This window comes from Knufia obscura, assembly GCF_036327395.1.
Source record: "Knufia obscura strain CCFEE 5817 isolate CBS 148926 chromosome Unknown scaffold_1, whole genome shotgun sequence".
Classification (NCBI taxonomy): Eukaryota; Fungi; Ascomycota; class Eurotiomycetes; order Chaetothyriales; family Trichomeriaceae; genus Knufia; species Knufia obscura.
Window position 1 is genome coordinate 3,660,373 of NW_027042687.1, and position 18,539 is coordinate 3,678,911.

The 18,539-nt window shown below is 51.4% G+C and overlaps 5 protein-coding genes across 5 annotated transcripts; 1 reads left to right on the forward strand and 4 right to left on the reverse strand.

The window, feature by feature from the left end:
* Nucleotides 1-1,273: 1,273 nt before the first annotated feature.
* On the reverse strand, nucleotides 1,274-2,128 carry PMZ80_001397 (uncharacterized protein; the record flags this gene model as incomplete). The annotated part of the gene is made up of 2 exons (XM_064869841.1): nucleotides 1,274-1,769; nucleotides 1,824-2,128. 2 exons carry the CDS (start codon nucleotides 2,126-2,128, stop codon nucleotides 1,274-1,276), a joined length of 801 nt encoding a protein of 266 aa, XP_064735338.1.
* A 4,607-nt stretch (nucleotides 2,129-6,735) lies between these two features.
* Nucleotides 6,736-8,585, forward strand: PMZ80_001398 (uncharacterized protein; the record flags this gene model as incomplete). Its single annotated transcript, XM_064869842.1, has 4 exons — nucleotides 6,736-6,867; nucleotides 6,916-7,087; nucleotides 7,137-7,440; nucleotides 7,490-8,585. 4 exons carry the CDS (start codon nucleotides 6,736-6,738, stop codon nucleotides 8,583-8,585), a joined length of 1,704 nt encoding a protein of 567 aa, XP_064735339.1.
* Nucleotides 8,586-10,177: 1,592 nt separating this feature from the next.
* PMZ80_001399 (uncharacterized protein) lies at nucleotides 10,178-11,461 on the reverse strand (the record flags this gene model as incomplete). Its single annotated transcript, XM_064869843.1, has 1 exon — nucleotides 10,178-11,461. One exon carries the CDS (start codon nucleotides 11,459-11,461, stop codon nucleotides 10,178-10,180), a length of 1,284 nt encoding a protein of 427 aa, XP_064735340.1.
* A 1,701-nt stretch (nucleotides 11,462-13,162) lies between these two features.
* On the reverse strand, nucleotides 13,163-14,627 carry PMZ80_001400 (uncharacterized protein; the record flags this gene model as incomplete). The annotated part of the gene is made up of 2 exons (XM_064869844.1): nucleotides 13,163-13,744; nucleotides 13,791-14,627. 2 exons carry the CDS (start codon nucleotides 14,625-14,627, stop codon nucleotides 13,163-13,165), a joined length of 1,419 nt encoding a protein of 472 aa, XP_064735341.1.
* Nucleotides 14,628-15,603: 976 nt separating this feature from the next.
* PMZ80_001401 (uncharacterized protein) lies at nucleotides 15,604-17,979 on the reverse strand (the record flags this gene model as incomplete). Its single annotated transcript, XM_064869845.1, has 2 exons — nucleotides 15,604-15,927; nucleotides 15,979-17,979. The coding sequence occupies 2 exons, from the start codon at nucleotides 17,977-17,979 to the stop codon at nucleotides 15,604-15,606; spliced, it is 2,325 nt and encodes a 774-aa protein (XP_064735342.1).
* Nucleotides 17,980-18,539: the final 560 nt, after the last annotated feature.

The following is an 18,539-nucleotide window of genomic DNA, read 5'->3' on the forward strand; positions in this document are numbered from 1 at the left end:
CCTCAGATGCGAAGAGCTCGAAAGAATGATCGTGAGGAATGATGGTCGACGAGAAAATGCACGATTAAGGATGATATCAGGAACAAGATGAAAGGACGAAGAATGAAGAATTCACAGTCCAGGCCGCGCATCCTGAAGTCTTGTCAGGCCGTGATGTTGAAATCGACTCCATCGCTGCTGCAACATGCGGCGGACGTGCCTGGCATGTGTCGCGGGCGTAAGCGTCCATCTGTCAATCAGCACTTGGTACCTGTCGATCCCAAGGGCTCAGACCTTTCATAACCTCCACTCGTTCGTACCAGATTGGTGGTTGAGGCTGCCGAGACAACTAGCGAGGCACTATGGCTTGCAGGAAGACTTGCTTGGCAAGCGTTTGGATAGCCATTACTCCTGAATCTCGCACGGGAAGATCTGACTGAGTCGTGGCTAGAGCAGAATTGACTTGCTTGTGTAGTATAAAGTTTGGCCGTGTTGTCTGAGGTTTCAAGTCCTGCAGCACTTGCATGTTGCCAACACTGCTGCTGGCAGTACCTCGTTCTCGGCTGGCTCGATAAAGAATTCAGGCAAGGTCTTCGATTGTGCTGAATGTGGCTCATCAGGCAGGATCAAGTTGTGGAGTTCCGAGGTCAACAGTGAGATTGTTCCAAGGTCTTAAAAGTTTATTCACGTCATTGTGGTTACACAGAACAGCCTTGACAGATGAATTGTTCCGTGGTTTGTGTTTCGGATCCTGAACTGTTTTGGCTGAAGAGACAGCGGATGCGTTTTGAACTTCTGCGGCCAGTGGTAGTGTCTAATAATGTCATTCTGTGACAGCGACGCGGTGCACGTCATATGGCAGGTTCAAACATTCGAACATATGAATTTATATATTCGGTAGCGGACGAGGTAACAACAGTAGTTTAGGCTAGGTAAAATGTAGCACGACAGCTATGAAAACTCATGAGGGACTTCTTGTGATGGAATAAATTCATACCGAGAAACCGAGCTGGACAGATGATTGCAAGCATCGCCATGCATAAGAATATCAGTATGGAAGGTAGGGTAAGAACGATTCAAAATCCATGTTGGCAACTATGTTTCACACAGCCAAGGCAATCGCGATGCCTTCCTTGACTTGTGCATGTCATCAGAGCTACAAATCCATTGCGGAGCATTTCAATATTGAGCATGCTGTTGCTCTCATCAGAGTCCACTGAACGCCCGTATCCGACGCCCTTTCGCTAATTCACAGGCACGATACACCTTCGTGCTTCCCGCTTTACTGTAAAGTTCATGCTTTAGGACTGGCTTGTTTCTCTCCGAATACATCGTCGAGAAAACCACTCCAGATCTTCCTGATAGTGCTCTCGTCCTTGTCCTTGACCATGTCCACAAACTTGTGAGCATTATTGCCGAGGATATTGGACAATTGAGCCAGTGTCTCCACGCTCATTTCTGTAGTTTGGCCATCACCGATATCACTCATGTGACTCATCTCAGCGCCGTTCTTTTCGCTTGCAGTCTCAATCTCTGGCTTCATGATGGCAGGAGAACCTCCATCCGTAGCCTGGTATCCACCGGCTGCGGCTGACAGTTCTGGGAACTTCTCGAGTCTGCTCTCTGCATCGTCCGAAAAGACATTTGGCATGATGGGAACTCGCAGCTCAGCGGGCTGTGGGCCGAATTCTTCGGAGAACAATTTTGGCAGGTATGCGAAGTCGACTGTGCTGTTAGCTTTGTTGGCACCAGATGTGTTGAAGCTGCGAATGGTAGAGGTTTCAGATGGTCTGTCAGAATGGTCAATGTAATGCTTCTTGTTTTGTCTTGGTGCCGTAGCTTACCCAGACACTGGCTTCGAGGTTTGCTCCTTTGCAATTCGCCTCATAGCGATTGAGAATGCTCTGGCTTGTAGACCGTCATGTGAAGCCAGGCGATCGATCAATTCGTGCTTTGTTCCGGATGGTGTCAGAGTGCGCTTCCGACATTCCTGTCGCAGCTCCTGCAGTCCCCAGGGTAGATATGTAGTCTTGTGGTTCCCGTCAATTGCTCGTGGGGACGATTGAGAGCCAGTCATGTGCAGGCTTCGCTTGGAGGGTTTCGAGAGGTTCTGAAGAGCCTTGAAGGAGAATGCTCGTGGTGCTGCCATCTTGATAGTGCTTGTGAAGATAGTGGTAGTAATGAGTACAGGTTGCTGATATGTTCAGTGAATAGTATGTACAATGGTGTGATCAACGTAGTCAACAGATGGGCTCATAGAAGGCGGAGAGTCGAAGTGGTAAGCAGGATTTGGTGAGGGTAATAATGTATCACTTAGTACTGTCGTACAAAGAAGCAGGAAAGAGTGGTCTATGCAGTGCTTACCCTCTCCTTCGCGAGGAGGTGCAGGAATATGTAGGTTCGAGGCCTATCATGCGTGTCATGCTGTGTGCTTATCAAAACGGCATAGCGAAAGTACGCAAGGAGGCCGTATCGCTGCAGCTTCCCACCTGTAGAAAGTGAGCTGCACCGCAGTCGATGGTGTTGAGGCACGCCTCGGACTAGCCAAAACAGTTTGGATGGAGCCTTCCATTTCTGGCGAGCGGGCATGATTGGGTGTCTCGGAGCTCAACACAAGCCTCTAGCATGCTTAACTTGTTCTCCGTCAGCAGCTCCCTTGTCCTCAACTTCTCCGCAGTTTCGTTCACACCCTTGTCGGCTCTTTTGTAACGGCCAGTATCTTGCTGAGAAGGCGCTTCTCCAACAATACTTGTCAACAGGTTTGTTAACCAGATCACAGCAGGTTGGCTTTGCACAGATGTCTGTTTGCAGCACGATTCATTCCGGAATTTCCACGTCTGCTTGTCACAACCTCGGACGAACGATATGATGAGCACACCGCACTTCAAGACCTATCCACCGATAGCTAAATTTGGCAGATTGTCGTTCAGCGTGGCTGATGCTTTCCGCCGACTAAGATCCTTCCCCGTAAGACGAGATCACACCAGGCGGTCGTCTGTCTCGCCGGGTCGTCCAAGGCAAACGACTCTCGTACTCCGTATTTCGTACCTTTCACACACGGTGTCCGACATCCATTCAACAAATGTTTACCGACACACAGGGCTCTCGCTACACAGCAAAGGGTCGAAGCAACGCGTGCCTCGCTCCCTCACTGACGTATCAACATAGGCTAAGTCAGAACAATCGCTGCCGCCCTTCGACGCTTCGACATAGTTTCTGGGTCTCGCAGCTAACAACAACAGCGATGGAGGTACCATCTGTGCTGCAGCCGCAGTAACTTGTCAAGATCTGAGCCTTGAGCTTCTATCAACAAGGACTCGACAAGATATCATGATTGTGCATATACCTGCGCTTGTAGCAGAATGCCCTTGTGCAGTGCAGCGCAAGAGCCTCCTAATTGCACAATCTGACACACCCCGGTCAATCAGCGTGGCCAGTTCTAAGCATGATTTTGAGCAAGCCGAGTGGCCACGTTGGTTGATCGGAGTGTGCCCCGACACCGATAAAGGCCCAGGTCGCTGCTTGAAAATCTGAATACATCCGCAAACCCAATCCAACGAGTCTCTGTTCAACCCGAGTATCTGGCACACGGCTGCGACTCCTGGAGCAACCATGACGCCGCTCACTTCGAGCTAGTGAGCGACATGGCCGATATACATGCACCCACGCCGCTACTGGGGCACTCCTAGAATACAGATCGCGTACTTCATTGCTGAGATCCGGAGTCGAGGCCTAGTATGGACTCGGCAGGCTCGAAACCACAGTGGCTGGCAAAACTCAACCAACGTGGGCAACGCCGTCGAGAGTGGTAATGCTCAACACATTGCGAGTGGTGGCTGGAATTCACGAGATAGAGCAGTGCACCAAGACTACCGCCCCGACAATGGGCAATATAGATCTAACGGTACTGCAGTTGAGTGTACTTCACGAAGCTGAGATGGTCTTTCCCCAAGAGACAGTACTGACTCCTTGCCGGATTGGATGAATCAATCCTTGGACAACAGCGTGGCAGGTGCCGTTCCAGCCGATCTCAACTTCTTATCTTCTCTCGATCGATGGTGTCTGCCAATTCCGCTGCCCTTGTCGGGTTATACCGTCAATGGTCTTAAGGTCGTATCTTCGGCGTCATATTCTCCGCTAGGTGCAGTCGGTGTCAGGTGCACGGCTCGAGCGGCTCCAAACGCTGGTTAGTCAACAACCTTATGCTTAGTAGCAAGCTAACCGTCTTCTGTCGGCTGCTCTTGCGAGAAATCTCGGCTGGATCTTGAAACCTGGGTACCATGGGAGCTGCTCGAGGTCTCTATAGCTAATATCGACGCTTTCTGTCGTACCCCGCCAGCAGTGCCCGTCTCTCACGAGGAACGGGGTGTGATCCCGGAGTCAGCCAATCCGCCAGCTTGGCGGTAAGCACATCTGGATCGAGCCTCTATGGAGCTCAGCATGTGAGATGTCCTTGCATTTCACAGTCGCTGCGACTGCACGCCCAAGTATTCGCCAGCAAGGTCTCCCGAGTTCTGATGACCAACCACAAGGGTTCATAGCGCCTGTGGCAGCATCTGGGGATGCCCGCATGTCACGCTCATGAATCACAGATTGACCATGAGACGTATTAGGCTCGAGAAGCGTGAGCACGAGCTGGGGCCTAGCAAAGAGAGGGTCGATAGAAGGCCTCTGAGATCTAACGTGCAGCTAGTTCTGACTAGAGTCCGCCGGTCCTCCGCTCATAGGTTACCAACCCAGGTCCGGCGCAACGCTTGTCTCTTCCACCGTCTTTCTGCAGGCACCGTTGTTGTATGATGGCGTGTGTGCCATGCGGAATTCGATCAGACTGGGTGAAGCACTGGAAACTCGGTTCAACTTTGATGCCCTCTAGTCCACATCGTCTTATGCTTCGCGTACATACCAGGCGCTCTGGTTGTACTGCCACACCAGGTTGCTACAACAGATGCACTGACGATTGCATCAGTCCTGGTAGCCTTGCTCAAAGCTTTGGTATACGAAGTCTTTCCAATGCCGCCGGCGTCCTCAGGGCTGCGTTGGCAGATACTGCTGCTCTTGATTTCTGCGCGAAGAATTCCGTCGCAACCGGCAATGCTTGAGTGTAGGACGTCTCTTAATTGAGCACTGTCTTTCGTGTCGGTCGTGTAGGAAGTCGATGGCTGCACTAGAAGTGTTCGGACGATGCTTCAGAGACCGAACAGCCTTTGTTGATCTCGCACGAGACTGGTCGGGTGTACCCCTCGAAGGCACTTATCATTGGCAGTTGTTTTCGACTCGTCTGGCTGTTCTGCCTCCTCCTCTTTTGGGTTTGCCGAAGCCCGATAGCAATTGGAAGCTTGTTTTAGGGTGATCCCGTCTCCGTAAGCGACTCCAGATCTGGTGGTCCATCGGGACTCGACTTCGTACTAAGTACGTGGTCGACCGTTCATCGGAGTATGGTAATTCCGGCAGCCACTGCTGCGAGTTCCCTAGAACGCAGCTGCAGTCGTGTGTTCTTCAGCTGCTCGTTGGCAGGAAAACTGGAAGGGTGCCCCTGTTGCTGTCGCCTTGCCTGAGGGCTTGGTCTTCTCCTTTTTCATAAAGGTATCGTATAGCGCCTCGTGTTCTGTGTTTCCACCTTGGCTCTTTCTTGATCGCCTGACCGGGCCATCCTTTGTATTCTCTTGCGTGGCGTATAGCCAATTTGTTCTCGGATCTAAAGGCTAGGTAGAGGCTCGTGGTTCTAAGCGTGTTTCCGAACTCCCTGACAAGAGTTTGAGACCAGGTTTGAAGGAGCTTGAGAGCAAAGTTGGCTGACAATGCAAGTCTATTTGCTTGATGTCGTTGCGTCGTTCGTGGTAGCTGACACGTCTTAGGTTCGTTCGTTCATGAGTAATGTGGTCTGGTCTCTTGGTATCTGGTATTGTGGTGCTACTGTCTAGGTGGATGGTCTGTATCTGAAGGTTATGTCTCATTCCTGCTCTTTCTTTGTACCTTTCTTTCTGTCTTGCTCTCTCGCACCCAAAGGCCTGGGCGTCGCCAACCTGGCCGGAACTGCTGGTAATGGTCGGAATAATGCTGCTTTAGGGTTCACAGAAAGTGCAAGCCATTCCGTCGTCGATGGGCCCCGATTGCTACAGTAATGCTGATGAGAAACAGGAGAGTGGGACCTTGTATGGCAAGGCAGGAAAGAGGGAGATTCCTAGATACAACGAAGGTGGCATCAAAGCAATGTTGAGTTGAGTTGGCTTCCCAAGCCCAAGGTCTATGATTGAGGGCTTACTTTGGACTGAGGAGATGACTATGTAGTGTTGACGATCCTAGCTGTCAGCCTACATATAGCTGCTCCCTGCCACCACTCCCTCTCCGTCTTCCCTGGTAGCTGACAGACACGAGAACTATCCATCCAAGCATTACTACATCCATGGGCCCGAAAGGCACATACCTGGGGGCGTTCAGGCAGGTGATTGCAGGGCTTCTCGCTGCGCTCTATCGTTCCTGACGCGTCTACCTCAACGCGGAAGGCGCGATCATTCACTCTCAAGGCTCCACTTCCCTCTCTACTATTTAAGTTCGTTCCTGCCCTGCACCAACCTAGCCCACAATACTATTTCGATTCCTCTATTGACCGAGTTCTTCCCACTCGATCGACCACCTTGTACCTTCCACCAGTCCTTCCACCTCATCCCTGCAATTCAAAGCCTACAACAAGCTATCCCAGTAAGTCATCGCAGCCCTTTGAAGCCCTTTTCACAACACTAATTTATCTGCGCAGAGATGTCTGACAAGAAGCAACCTGAGAAGAAGCCCAATCGGAGCCGATGGGCCACTGATGATGACGAGAACGATCCTTCCTCAGACAACAACAGACCTCTTACTCCTGCTGAAATGCAGGCTGCGATGGCTGCAGTAGGATCATCCCTTCACTCCAAAATACTTTTGCTAACTCTCAACCAGGCCGATTGTGGTACCGCTCGACAGCACCAGTTGTCGACTGCTATCAGACGTGATGAGAGACCTGTCACGACCAGCCAAAGCCGCATTCTCGCCTCCCGAGATTGCAATGTCGACGGCAGTGAAGCTGCTAGGAATGCCCAAGCAAACCAGGCCAAGCTTAAAGGCTGGGGTAGTAAGTCTTCACTCTATTTCCATCTATGTACCTTGCTAATATTATGTAGACGTTGCCAGCTACGACACCAGCGATGATGACGGCAAGAAGGACATCGCTGGCGGTCAGACTCACCGACTCAAGCTCCGACAGGAAGTTCGCAAGGATGACTCAGAGGAAGTCTCTCGGTTGTCGAGCAGTGGTGATGCTCGTGGCTTACATGGCCCAAGCAGAACCCTTCATCCTGCCAGACATTCTGTCAAGCCTCCTCCTCGAACTGCTCCCCGGTCCTCAACTGCAAATGAGATCGTAAGAGATACCACTGATCAAACTCCTCTTACGGATGCTGAATGGCAAGCCATCAAGCGTATCTAGTAGGTACCTTTCAGTCTTCTATCCTAATACCTTGACTAACAACAGCAGTGATGAGCACAAGATCCCGAGGCCTTCCACTGCCTCTGCCATGGATCGTGCGGTCCAGCGTGACCTGCTATACAAAAGCAGATCGCAAAACAGCACCAGACCAGGTGCTCCGCAGCCAGCTCGCCCGGCCCGCCCAGCCCGCCCCGTCAACAATGCTTGGGCACCACAGAACCTTGTTGTCAACCCTACACCTCCTCTCAACCTATCGAATCCTTCTGTCACAACCTCGCCGGCCGAGATGCGACGACGTCTTGGTGAAGCCTTCATCGAGACTGAGCCAGCCACCGCTCCTACCCCGACTACTCCTGAGCCTGCTCGCGAGCCTGTCGCCACCCGTCCCAACCCTTTCGATCTTTCTGTACCAACCATTGTCACCTTGGAGAAGGAAATGGTACGAAACTATGGCACTGCTGGTGTCGAAACAGCTGCGGTGGAGGCGTCCATTGCTTCTGCTCGAGAGACTTCGCCGCCATCCAACCCTTTCAATACACCATCTCCTGCCATGCAGCCAGTGGTCATCACACCTGGTAGCATTCCAGATGGTGCTGATGAAGAACTGCTGGAGCTTGTCGATGGCAAGCTCAAGGACTTCCACATCACCAGACCAAGACGCGAGTCCGTGGCGCCATCAATGCCATCAATTCCGGAAGAGGAGGAGGTTCCAACAGAGGGTGATCTCATGGATTTCGAGGAGGAGGCTCCTAGATCTGCCAGATCTAGCCAATCCCTCCTCGATACCACACCGGAGAGGTCTTTTCCTGCTCCTTTGGAGCCTGTCGACGCCGTCCAACCCTCCACCAGCACCACCACAAATGAAGCTGGTACACAGACCGAGATCGCCGCCACTCCCGCCGCCATTGCCGCCGCCCACACCACTCCTCTCGCCTACATGGGTGATCAGCTCTCTGCATTCCATCGGGATGCTCTCCAGTCATCGGACGCCTTCTGGGCTCAGCAGGAGCGACGACGACAGGCACATGGCATGGGGATCGCGGAGCGAGAGCCTGCTCCTGCTCAGCGAGGATCATCGTTGAACGCGTCGAGGTGGGCTCCTGGTCCGGCCTCGCACAAGCCGTCACGGAACGACAGCGCTTAGTTGCCGTCTGTCGATCATGAGTTGTTTCGGCTGTGTTATGCTACTGCTACTGGGAGTGGGGGGAGGCATAGCAAGGGGTGATGGGATGGAGGAGTGAGGGTGAAGGTGTGAGGAAGATGGATGTGGGAGCATGATGGAGAAAAGCGATGATAATGCATGATGCATGATGCTTTACGATGCGATGTTTACGATGTTTACGATGCGACGAGATTGACGAATAGCGCAATGAATGTGATACGATACCCTGCAACCTATCCCTGGATGATACGCTATCGTGACAAGCTCTGCTAATATGCTAAAGTCTGGCCGACCGACTTACTGCCTGCCTCGGCCTGGACTAAAAAGTAGTTACACAAGTCATCTACCATCACTAAGCATAGCTGTCCATGACTAGCTATAAGACCAAAACTTCACCGCCGCGAAACATGCCCTTCGATGTCTCTTATATCTCAAAATCTGATATGCGCCTATAGAATACAGCGAAAATTCAAGATGTGGATGCGTGGAACATCAAGGAGACTCCTTCCGGCGTTGCTACAAATATCTATGTTGATGTATGGATGCTATGGTATGCTATACAGAATCCTGGCGATGTTGCTTCCGTTTCCGCTGCCGCTGCCGCTACGGCAAAAAGACGAATTGTACAAAAAGGCTTTCAGCGGTATTAGGGCTGAGAATACCCCTTGCCTGTGGAGCTTATGATTCTCTGGACTCATTTTCGGTATACAGCATGGTGTAAGGACAGATCCGGATGAAGGAGCAAGCAAGAGCAGAGCACGACACGGTATACTAGAAGACGAGAATCGACAGGAGAAGCATCGAAAGCACGAAACGGGGCAGAGCAGAGTTAGTAGCATTGGATTAGCTATCGAGATATGGAAAGGAGAGCAGCTATGTAGAACCACTAGACCAGCATACCTATAGAGGAGGTACTGTGTGGTCGATTGTGGAGGCATTTGTTCGGGGATATGTATATGTAGGTCTAGGGTAGGTGGTATAGGGGGTATAGGGGTTAGGGCTAGGAGGAGAATGGGCATAGATGGTGATGGATGGGATGCCGTGGTATATTGCTGCATGCAGCCATGCATGGCGCATTATGGCCATGGATTCGGCATTATGCGTGCCGCACGGTAGGGCATGATCATGTCGATGGATGCCGCGGCTCCTTCGTAGAATGCCATTGTTGAGAAATCTTGGCAGGATTTCAGATCATAGTGTTGAGTGTTTTGGATCACTGTGTCTAGTCCAGAGATCAGTGTGTTGAGAGTTGAGCCTCATTGTGTCGGTCCGAATGGATCACTGTGTCTGTTCTAGGAATCAGAGTGTTTAGCTTTTCAACTTATTGTGTCTCTTCCTAATTTCATAATGTTGTTCAGGCTATATCAGTGTGTCTTCTCCACATATCGTTGTGTTGAATGACGTGAGGTAGTATTAAAAACGTGTAGACACCCTTAGATCTTGGTAGACACTCTTGAATCTGCTTCGTTTGGTAAAAAGAATTGATAGGTGGTGTGAAAGGATCTTGAACAAGATCGGAACTTGTAGTACACACATTGCATGTTGAGTGTGTTGACATAAGCAGGGTCTCGAGCTTAGTGCAACTCGAACTCCTGCTCGGTGAACTCATTCCGCCGCCATGCTCGGATTACTTGGCCGTGCATGATACCATGCACATAGCATTCGCCCACGAGTCTGTAGCCATGCTCCGACTTTCGTAACAGGAATGGCACTGGACAACCAAAAAGCACGCATACAATACCGTCTTTCTGCATGGGTCGGGACCCCAGGCCAACATAGCCTTTGCGTGTGATGAAGGTCCTCCGATTCGCGGTTTTGGTTGTTGCAACGTGCACGAACCATTCACCCACACCTCCATGAGCATATTCTTCGAAGAGGGCGCACGGTTCTGGGTACTTGCTCAGGAAAGCCATAAAATCCGTCAAATTCACCGTGGGAGCGCCCCCAGTTAGAGTTCTGCAGGCTGCTACCCACACCTCCTTGTTCGTGGCATAGATGGAAGAACGAGATTGTGAGTGGTTGTGTATCAAGCTGCTCAGCTCCCGTAGATGGCCCAAGCTGCGCTTGTTTCCATCTACATGAATGTCAGCCTTCCATTGGTTGGTAAATTTGCCAATAACGATACTACCATAATCATGCACTTGATCAAAGCATATTCCGGTGACTGTCAACTTCCTTTCGTCACTCGAGAGACGGAAGCAAGCCGGGGTGTCGCTTGCTGCCCAGTGGATACTTCTTCTATCGTCAAGCCAGAACGGCATATACTGAGTATCCTTTTCCCAGCAAGGGATCCAAGAAACCCTCTCACTGTTCTCTAAATCCTCGCTCTGCATATGATGAACAGCAGACAACAAGTATAATGAACCTTGCCACTTCAAGAATTGAAGTGCTATTGTTGTGTTCAATTGTGCCATTGAACATTCATAATCAGGTTGTAGGATGAGCTGGCCATCACTCATCATGGCGCTTGGGTGAGAAAGCACAGCATAGACTTTATCCCTTGGTTCTGAGGCGTCAAACCCCTCAGAAAGGAGCAAGACTTCTAGAATGTTAAGGCGACGTCTCTTAGTAGAGAAGATCTGGGTGAGTGTATTGCAGTCCCATACTCCACTCTCCATGCGCAGATGATCGGCAATGGCTCTAGCCTTGATCGCAATGCATGTTGCCGTGTCTGATATTTCCCGCCATGCTATGATTTCACTGCCGAACATCACCCAAGCCTGAGACGCCAGGCCAACCTCTTGAATGACCCATAATCTGGTGAACCACGGTCGACTGTAGAGCTCTGCCAGATGTCGCCATCGCTCAGCCTCGTGATCCTCGAAATTCTCAAAGTCTCGGAGGTTGGCCTGGTCCATCATGTGGACCAAGTCGCTGATAGGTTCATCTTCTTAAAGCAGCTGCAGATCAGTATGCTTTCGGGGCAACAAGGGGTGTTCATGGCGTGCTATCTGCCTGACAAGGCTGAAGGCACTAGCAGCTGTCCCGTCGGGATCTGATCCAAGCCATACCCGGACCTCTGAAGCCTGCTCGTAGATCTTGCCCATCAAAGCCACTTGCCGGGTCTTTTCCCTGTTGTTGTTCTCTTGGTCTATACATATGGAGTCAGCCCACAAGAGCCTTGGTGATCTGGTGTCTCGCAGAACCTTCAATACGTCCGTCAGGTTTTGGGGTATCCTCATTGCCTTGCCATGACAATGAATGGTCGTTCTGTCGTCAGGAGCTCCCCAAACGTATGAGATGGCTATATAGGGTGTTCTGCTTGACAATGTAATGACGTGTAAGTTGACATGGAGGTCGTCGGCCTGTTCTCCTGGCTGAAGCTCTAAGACACGGATAGAGTCGTCCTCGGGCGGTGAAATATGATGGTAAGCTCGTTCCATCATGGGTGTCATATGACGTGATTGGTGGACGTTTCGTAGGAGAGCGTCGCCGGGAAGACGTGACCATCTGCATGAGAATGAGATGCGAGGTTTGAGTCAGGAAGCATGCTTGACGCTGCCCTCAGCCCAAAAGCTATTAGATGGCAGTGTGTGATCGTGCTTGGCCGTCAAGTCGCTGATAAGCGAGACGGTCGAGGCTTGTTACCGAGAATGTAAGAAGCACTATACATCATGAAACAAGATCAAAACGCCATGGCTGATAAGACGATCGTGTAGGTGCCCTTGCTAGGTGCCAGGCCTGATCCGCTTCCATGAATTGCCGAAGCATGGACTCGCTTGGCGGAGATCGAGGGACTCTAGAGCGAAAACAGTGCACATGACAGCGAGGCATCATGGCAGAAGTATGAGCACGAATGACGAAGATCAATCTTCTTACAAGATGGATGAATCTGATGGTAGAAAGCACGAAGTTGACAAGGCAGGTGTTACGGAGTACCCGCAGAACTTAAGTCCTCTGATATGGAAGCCTAGCGCTCGCGCGTCCATAAGCTGAGGACGCCGAGCACGCCGAGGTGATGCCGAGAAAGAGTGGGTCTAGGCTTGGCGTCAAGATCGCTGACCGGTTGCGAGGCCCAGAAGCCTGAGCTCTGCTGATCTACAGCTGTTCACGACTGATGCTTGTACATTCTAGACATTGTGTCCTCCCAGCACTGCAAAGTCTAGCAGGTTTTATCTACCTGGTAGTACTCTCGAAGAGAGTTGCATTCCTTTACAATGTCACGATGTATTGTTCCGATGTCATTGCTCGAAACCGCCTGACCGGTCAACATTCTTGACGTCAATACTGCGGCCGCCGACTCGTTATGCAGATAAATCTTCACTAATGGTTCTGCTACTTCCTATCATCTATGCCAGACTTCCAGCGGTATGCTTCGCCCTATTATTTCACGTGTCGGGGGTTGTTACAGTAGCTTAGACGCGTCGACGGCATATCAAGCTGAAGAGGTAAATACTAGAGCCACTCTCTGCAAAAGTAAATGCTGGCCGAAGTACTAAAAGGCGTGCCATCTGCTTGGAGCCATGGATGCATTCTTGCAGCTGTTTAGCGTACGGGCAGACAACTCCCAGAGCGTTGCCACGGATGAGCTTCGTCTACACGATTTTGACCTCCGTCGATCACAGCAACCACACACGATCCCTCCCACTGGCGTCCTTCGCGCCCACCTTGTTCATCCTTCCATACCAAATCCTCAACGAGATCGCCATAAGCGCAGTAGTAAAGCTGCAAGCCGCGCAGACAAAGTTTCCAGTTGGGTAGTTCTGACTGGCCTCCGAACTCCTCCAGATCCACTGCGCAATGATCTGACTAATACCCGCTCCAGAGTTGTTGATTGCCGCTGCAATACCCACTGCTGCGATAGCCGGCACATTGCACGTTACCCACGAACTCAACGGCGCCGCCGATGGGAACGCACCGCAAGCGCAGAGGATAAGTGCGCCGTAGCGCTGAGTATAGGCGTGGACGGGTAAGAGACCTGCTGTCAACCAGCCTATCCCGCCGATTGTGGATGCGGCAGCAATGTGCCAGCCACGGGCGTTGAGGCGGTCAGCGGACCAGGACAGGGTCAGAGAGGCGATGTAGCCTACGACCCAGGGTGGGACAGTCATGAGTTGTGCTTGGATAGAGGAGTAGCCCAGGCCTGCCACGATGGTTGGAGTGTAGAATGTTAGGGAGCCTAAAGGAATGCAATCGACGACCTGTGAAGATTAGCGGGATATCTCAGCAAAGGCAAGGAGCACTTACATATGTGGCGTAGTGGAGAAGCATTCGTGGGCTCAAACACGTCTCCATGATCTCTCGCCTCGATGCATGTGCCTTAGTGTAGCCTTGTCCTTCAAGTCGATCCGTAGCGAACTTTGCGTCTTCAGGTGACAACCACGACCTTTCCGGCCAGTCCGGGAGGAAGAAAATGATCAGTAGGCAGGATAGCACACTGATAAGACCTTCGATCAGGAACAGCCACCTAAACCCTTCGAGCCCACCAACACCATTGAGATGACCCATCCCATAAGATATGCAGCCGCCGAACGCACCCGCTAATGTTGCCGACGCCATGACAAAGGCGATCCTGAGAGACCTTTCTTCGGGACGATACCAGAACGTTGTGATATAGACGATTCCAGGGAAGAAACCAGCCTCGAACATGCCGATCATGAATCGTAAAACGACTATTTGCGGGTAAGTCCGAACCCCAGCGAAGCCAAGGGTGAAGGTACCCCAGCCGAACAGCAGAACAGCAAGCCAGAGGGATGGCCGTACGTATCTCTTCATGATCCAGTTGGAAGGTACATCGAACAAGCCGTACGCCAAGCTGAAGATCGACAGCATAACGGCATATTGGGTAGGACTGACGTTTACAACCTGGACCAGCGAGTCGCCTGTCTCCTTGTTGAGAACACGTGCATTCCCGATATTTCCTCTATCCAAGTAGTTGAGAAGATAGATCCAGGCGCAGAGTGGGAGGAGGCGAAGGTCTATGGAGCGTACAAGACGTTTGCTTCGAACTGGATCGGATGGTGGTGATGATAGTGGTTTTTCGTTCTCGTCATGGAGAACGCTGACATCCTGCTTCTCAGCCATGATAAAGAGTCTTGTTGTGCTGGTAGGAGAAGGCGTAGGAGGACAAGGAGAAGTATTGGGGTGAGGTATAATATGGTAAGAAAGAAAGAATAGGAAATCACAGGAAAACTGGCAGATTTAGCAAGATGTATCCGCAGTGATCGTCGGCCATGCTCCGACTGCGAGTCCAAAATCTTGGTCGATGCTGCATTAGCTGCTGCTGAGACCACTTCCTATGGAGGGTCGGATCTCGTATTCTGGGGCGGAATGCGGAGAAGCCATGTGCCCTCGGTTAAGGGTGCATTAGCTGCAGGAACTCCAGCCCGAAGTTGTGCCAGTGACGGCAATGTGCATCGCAAGAGAAGATGTCCTTTGAGCAAACCTCTCGAGCTGCCTAAGGTAGACTGCGCCACATAGGACGTCTTATGTGCTTACCGTTCGTATTGTACATGACTTGCAGACCAGAGACCATACCGGATCTCGTACTGTCGAAGATCTTCAATCGTGAAGGAACCTTCTACAGAAAACTGACCCGCCGAGTCAGACGTAGAGAGTCAACAATAATGGTTGGCGGAGGTTAGACTGGAACATACTGTAACTGGGGTGCATATGTGGGCACCGGCATACTGTAAATCTTGCCGAAGACCGCTCCACTCGCAGATTCGAGTGTTGCAACACGCCGGCAGGACGCAATATAAGGGCAGCGCAAGCAAAACCAACAAAGAAGAAACCGCATCTGGAACGATGAGAAGTTTTGAGGACGTCGACATTTGAGATGCGACAGTCCAGCATATATGTGTCTTACTGCGCATCCGTAGCGAATTTGGCGGGTCCGGGTCTGGGGCCGGGTCCTCTCGTTGCATTTGTGGGGGGCAGGCGGAATACAGAGAAGCACTGTACTGGCGTTGATACAATCTACCAATCGATACAAACCTCCTTCGCTAAATGTCCTGCATATCTCCCATCGCTATATACTATTCCCAGCGTCGTTAACTATTTACAGCCTCACATGCGCCCCTGTGTCCCGCGCTTCATACCAGATATCTTGCCTAAACTGCCCTATCCTCATACCAATGTCAGCCAGCGCTGTGATCTTCAGACCACCTCCCAGCGCGTCCCTGATCAGGTCAGATCCAGGAGTGTTCCAATCGAGCGGCAACCTCGGGGTGAGGTTATCACCAGGCTTCACTGCAAATGGATACTCCCAATCAATTGTCCCGATATTGCTGCCATTGTGGTAGGCTGTCGAGTGGATGCTCGTAATCCACATAGCTATTGGTGCGAAAAGCACGAACGTAGCTGTTTGTGAGAGGATGTGTATCTGGGAACCATTAGTGTCAAACTTTCAATAGTGAACGCGAGCATCACGTACCGTCGTATCCTTCAATAGCTTGCCAAACATATGCGGTACCTCGACCGTAATATTCATCGGGATATGTGGCATACCAGGCAATTTGCCCGGCTTGATCGTCAAACTTACGTTGTATCCAGAAATGAATTGCGACAAGAACTCTGCGCCAATGCTGGTCTTCTCCCACTCAATGAAACTCACAATCTCGTTGTCACCGGGCTTGATGTTGCCTCCACCCCAGGCGTTTCCCATCTTGGTGCCATTCACAAACAGCTCAGAGTCCACCCGTGGCATATCAGCATAATAGTCCGTGGGATTAGTTATCGTGACTCTCGCTTGCATCGTCAACTTCGTTTCGGTCGTATCGACAACAGAGATTTCACCAACCTTGTGTTCGAAGCCGCCCGTTTTCGGTGGGTCCACATGAATCGAGCCTTTGCTGGGTATACCTGAGATGACAAAGCTGCCTAGCGCGGTAGTGGCATCCACATCAACTACGGACTTCATGTCCAACGCAACGCCTTTGTGCTCAAATATCATTTTCTGGATCACCTTCGCAAAGACATCTTCGTCGGTGATCTCGAGCGGCGCGTTGACGACTTCAGATTCGACCAGGAGATCGCCGTCCGACTTGTGGGAGCGGGCTTCTTGCCATTTGCGCAAGTCGAGTTTGCCCATCTCTTTGCCCTCGTAATAGATCGCGCCGTCAGCTCGAATGCGGTTGACATCGATGTCGAAGTTCATGTCTTTTGGCAATCCTACCAGGACACCAACTGTCGCACTGATGATCGGTCTTCCTTCCGGTGATGCTGGTAAGCTGAAATGAACGTTTGTCATGCTGAAATTCTTCACCATGTTGTCGAAGGGTCGGACCGGGAGAGGAACAGGCACAACCGTATCCTGCAGCAGCTTGCCAATCCATGCTGGCGTTTCTGGTGTCTGCTTTCCACCACGAATGTACACGGTCGCGTCCTTCCCTTGCATGTAACTTGCAATGAACGTGTCCAGTGGGCTCTTGCTGCTTCCTGGGCATGCTTTTGTCAGACTGGTGGGTAACTGAGTCATATATCCTGTCGCCTTGACCGAAATATTCCTCTTCGGCACAATCTCTATCGCTTCGTTGGTGGTGGTTGCAAAGAGCAGATAATCATCCTCGCAGTCAGGCAATAGTACATCGAAAGTCATTGGTGGCACGTCCAGCCTGACCGGGTAATCGTTCTTGACAGTCAACTTGGCGAAAGCCTTGATTCCACGCGACTGGCCATTGCTCTTCAACTCCTCGACATGCAAACTTTCCAGTTCTGGCTTTGGCATTGGAGGTGCCTGACCGGCCTCTACGGTCACAAACTGAGTAGCCTTCTGGTTCACGCTGATCAGACCACTTTTCACGTGCGCATCGACAACCGCCCTGACTGTAATGTCTTGTAGTTTGTGGTTCATGAAATCGTCCGCGACCCTTCTAATGCCCTCAACATTACCGGGCTTCAGATTCGCCACAATATCAATCCAATTGTAGTGTCCATTTCTGATGTTCATCTTTACAGGTGGCAGGGTCGCGCTTCCAAGCAATACATCGCCATATCCCGGCAGGAACACGTCCATGTGTGTCTCGCCAGACTCGACCTCTTTGGCGATGTAGGTCGCAAATCTGCCCAGATCTCGCACTGGCTTTTTGTGCACCTTGCTCGCATCGAGCCACACGGTTCCCTGCACACGTGCTTGAATGCCAGTATCCGTGAAGTTCTCAATAGACAGGTTATCTGCCTCGAATTGCATAGCCTCTTTCACATATGATTCTACTGCGCTGGGTGTGGCAAAGCCGAAGATGAGAGCCAGCAACATGAATATGCTGAGGGCGCCGATGGCTGCCACGATCGGCCATTGTGTCTTTTTCTTCGCGGGTTCCCCAGTGGAGGAGGACTCAATATGGCCATTTGCTTCGTACTCTGTATTGCTGTCGGTGCGCGAGAGGAGGGGTGTCTGCTCGCTGGTGCGTGTCGGGGAAGGGTCTCGCGACGACATTGTCAGTATGTGGACGTGGTCAGTGATGGCGAATGGTGCACATTAGATAGTGCTAAAGTGTTGAAGATTGCCGTCAAGATACCTAGATTGATGTCGACGCTCTTATCTTAGAAATGCATGACGCGCCGCCTGAGATGTTCAGTGTCGCAATTCGTGGCTTCGCCTACCGCTAGGCGGTACCTGCATGCTGCGGGGCATGATAGGTGTCGGGAGCGCCTATCGGAGCTCGTGAAATAGGTTCGACCAGGGCCATAGCCAACATCTGCATCACAAGGCGAATGCTACGCCGTACTGCACAGTTAAGTTCGACCCTGGTCTACCCGGTCACTGGTGTACCCGGCGAGCCTGTGCGGGAAAAAGATTGCCGGTCGCCGGTTTTGCAGATGCTGTTCTGTGGGGTCGTTCCTACCTAAGCTTTAGGCGCTACAGGCGCTGATTAGGCCTTAGGAGCCTGGGAAAACGTGCTGACCGTGCCTAACTTACACGAACGCTGCGACCGGCAATCTTTTTCCCGCACAGGCTCGCCGGTCACGATTCCCACCTTAAAACGCCAAAATCGT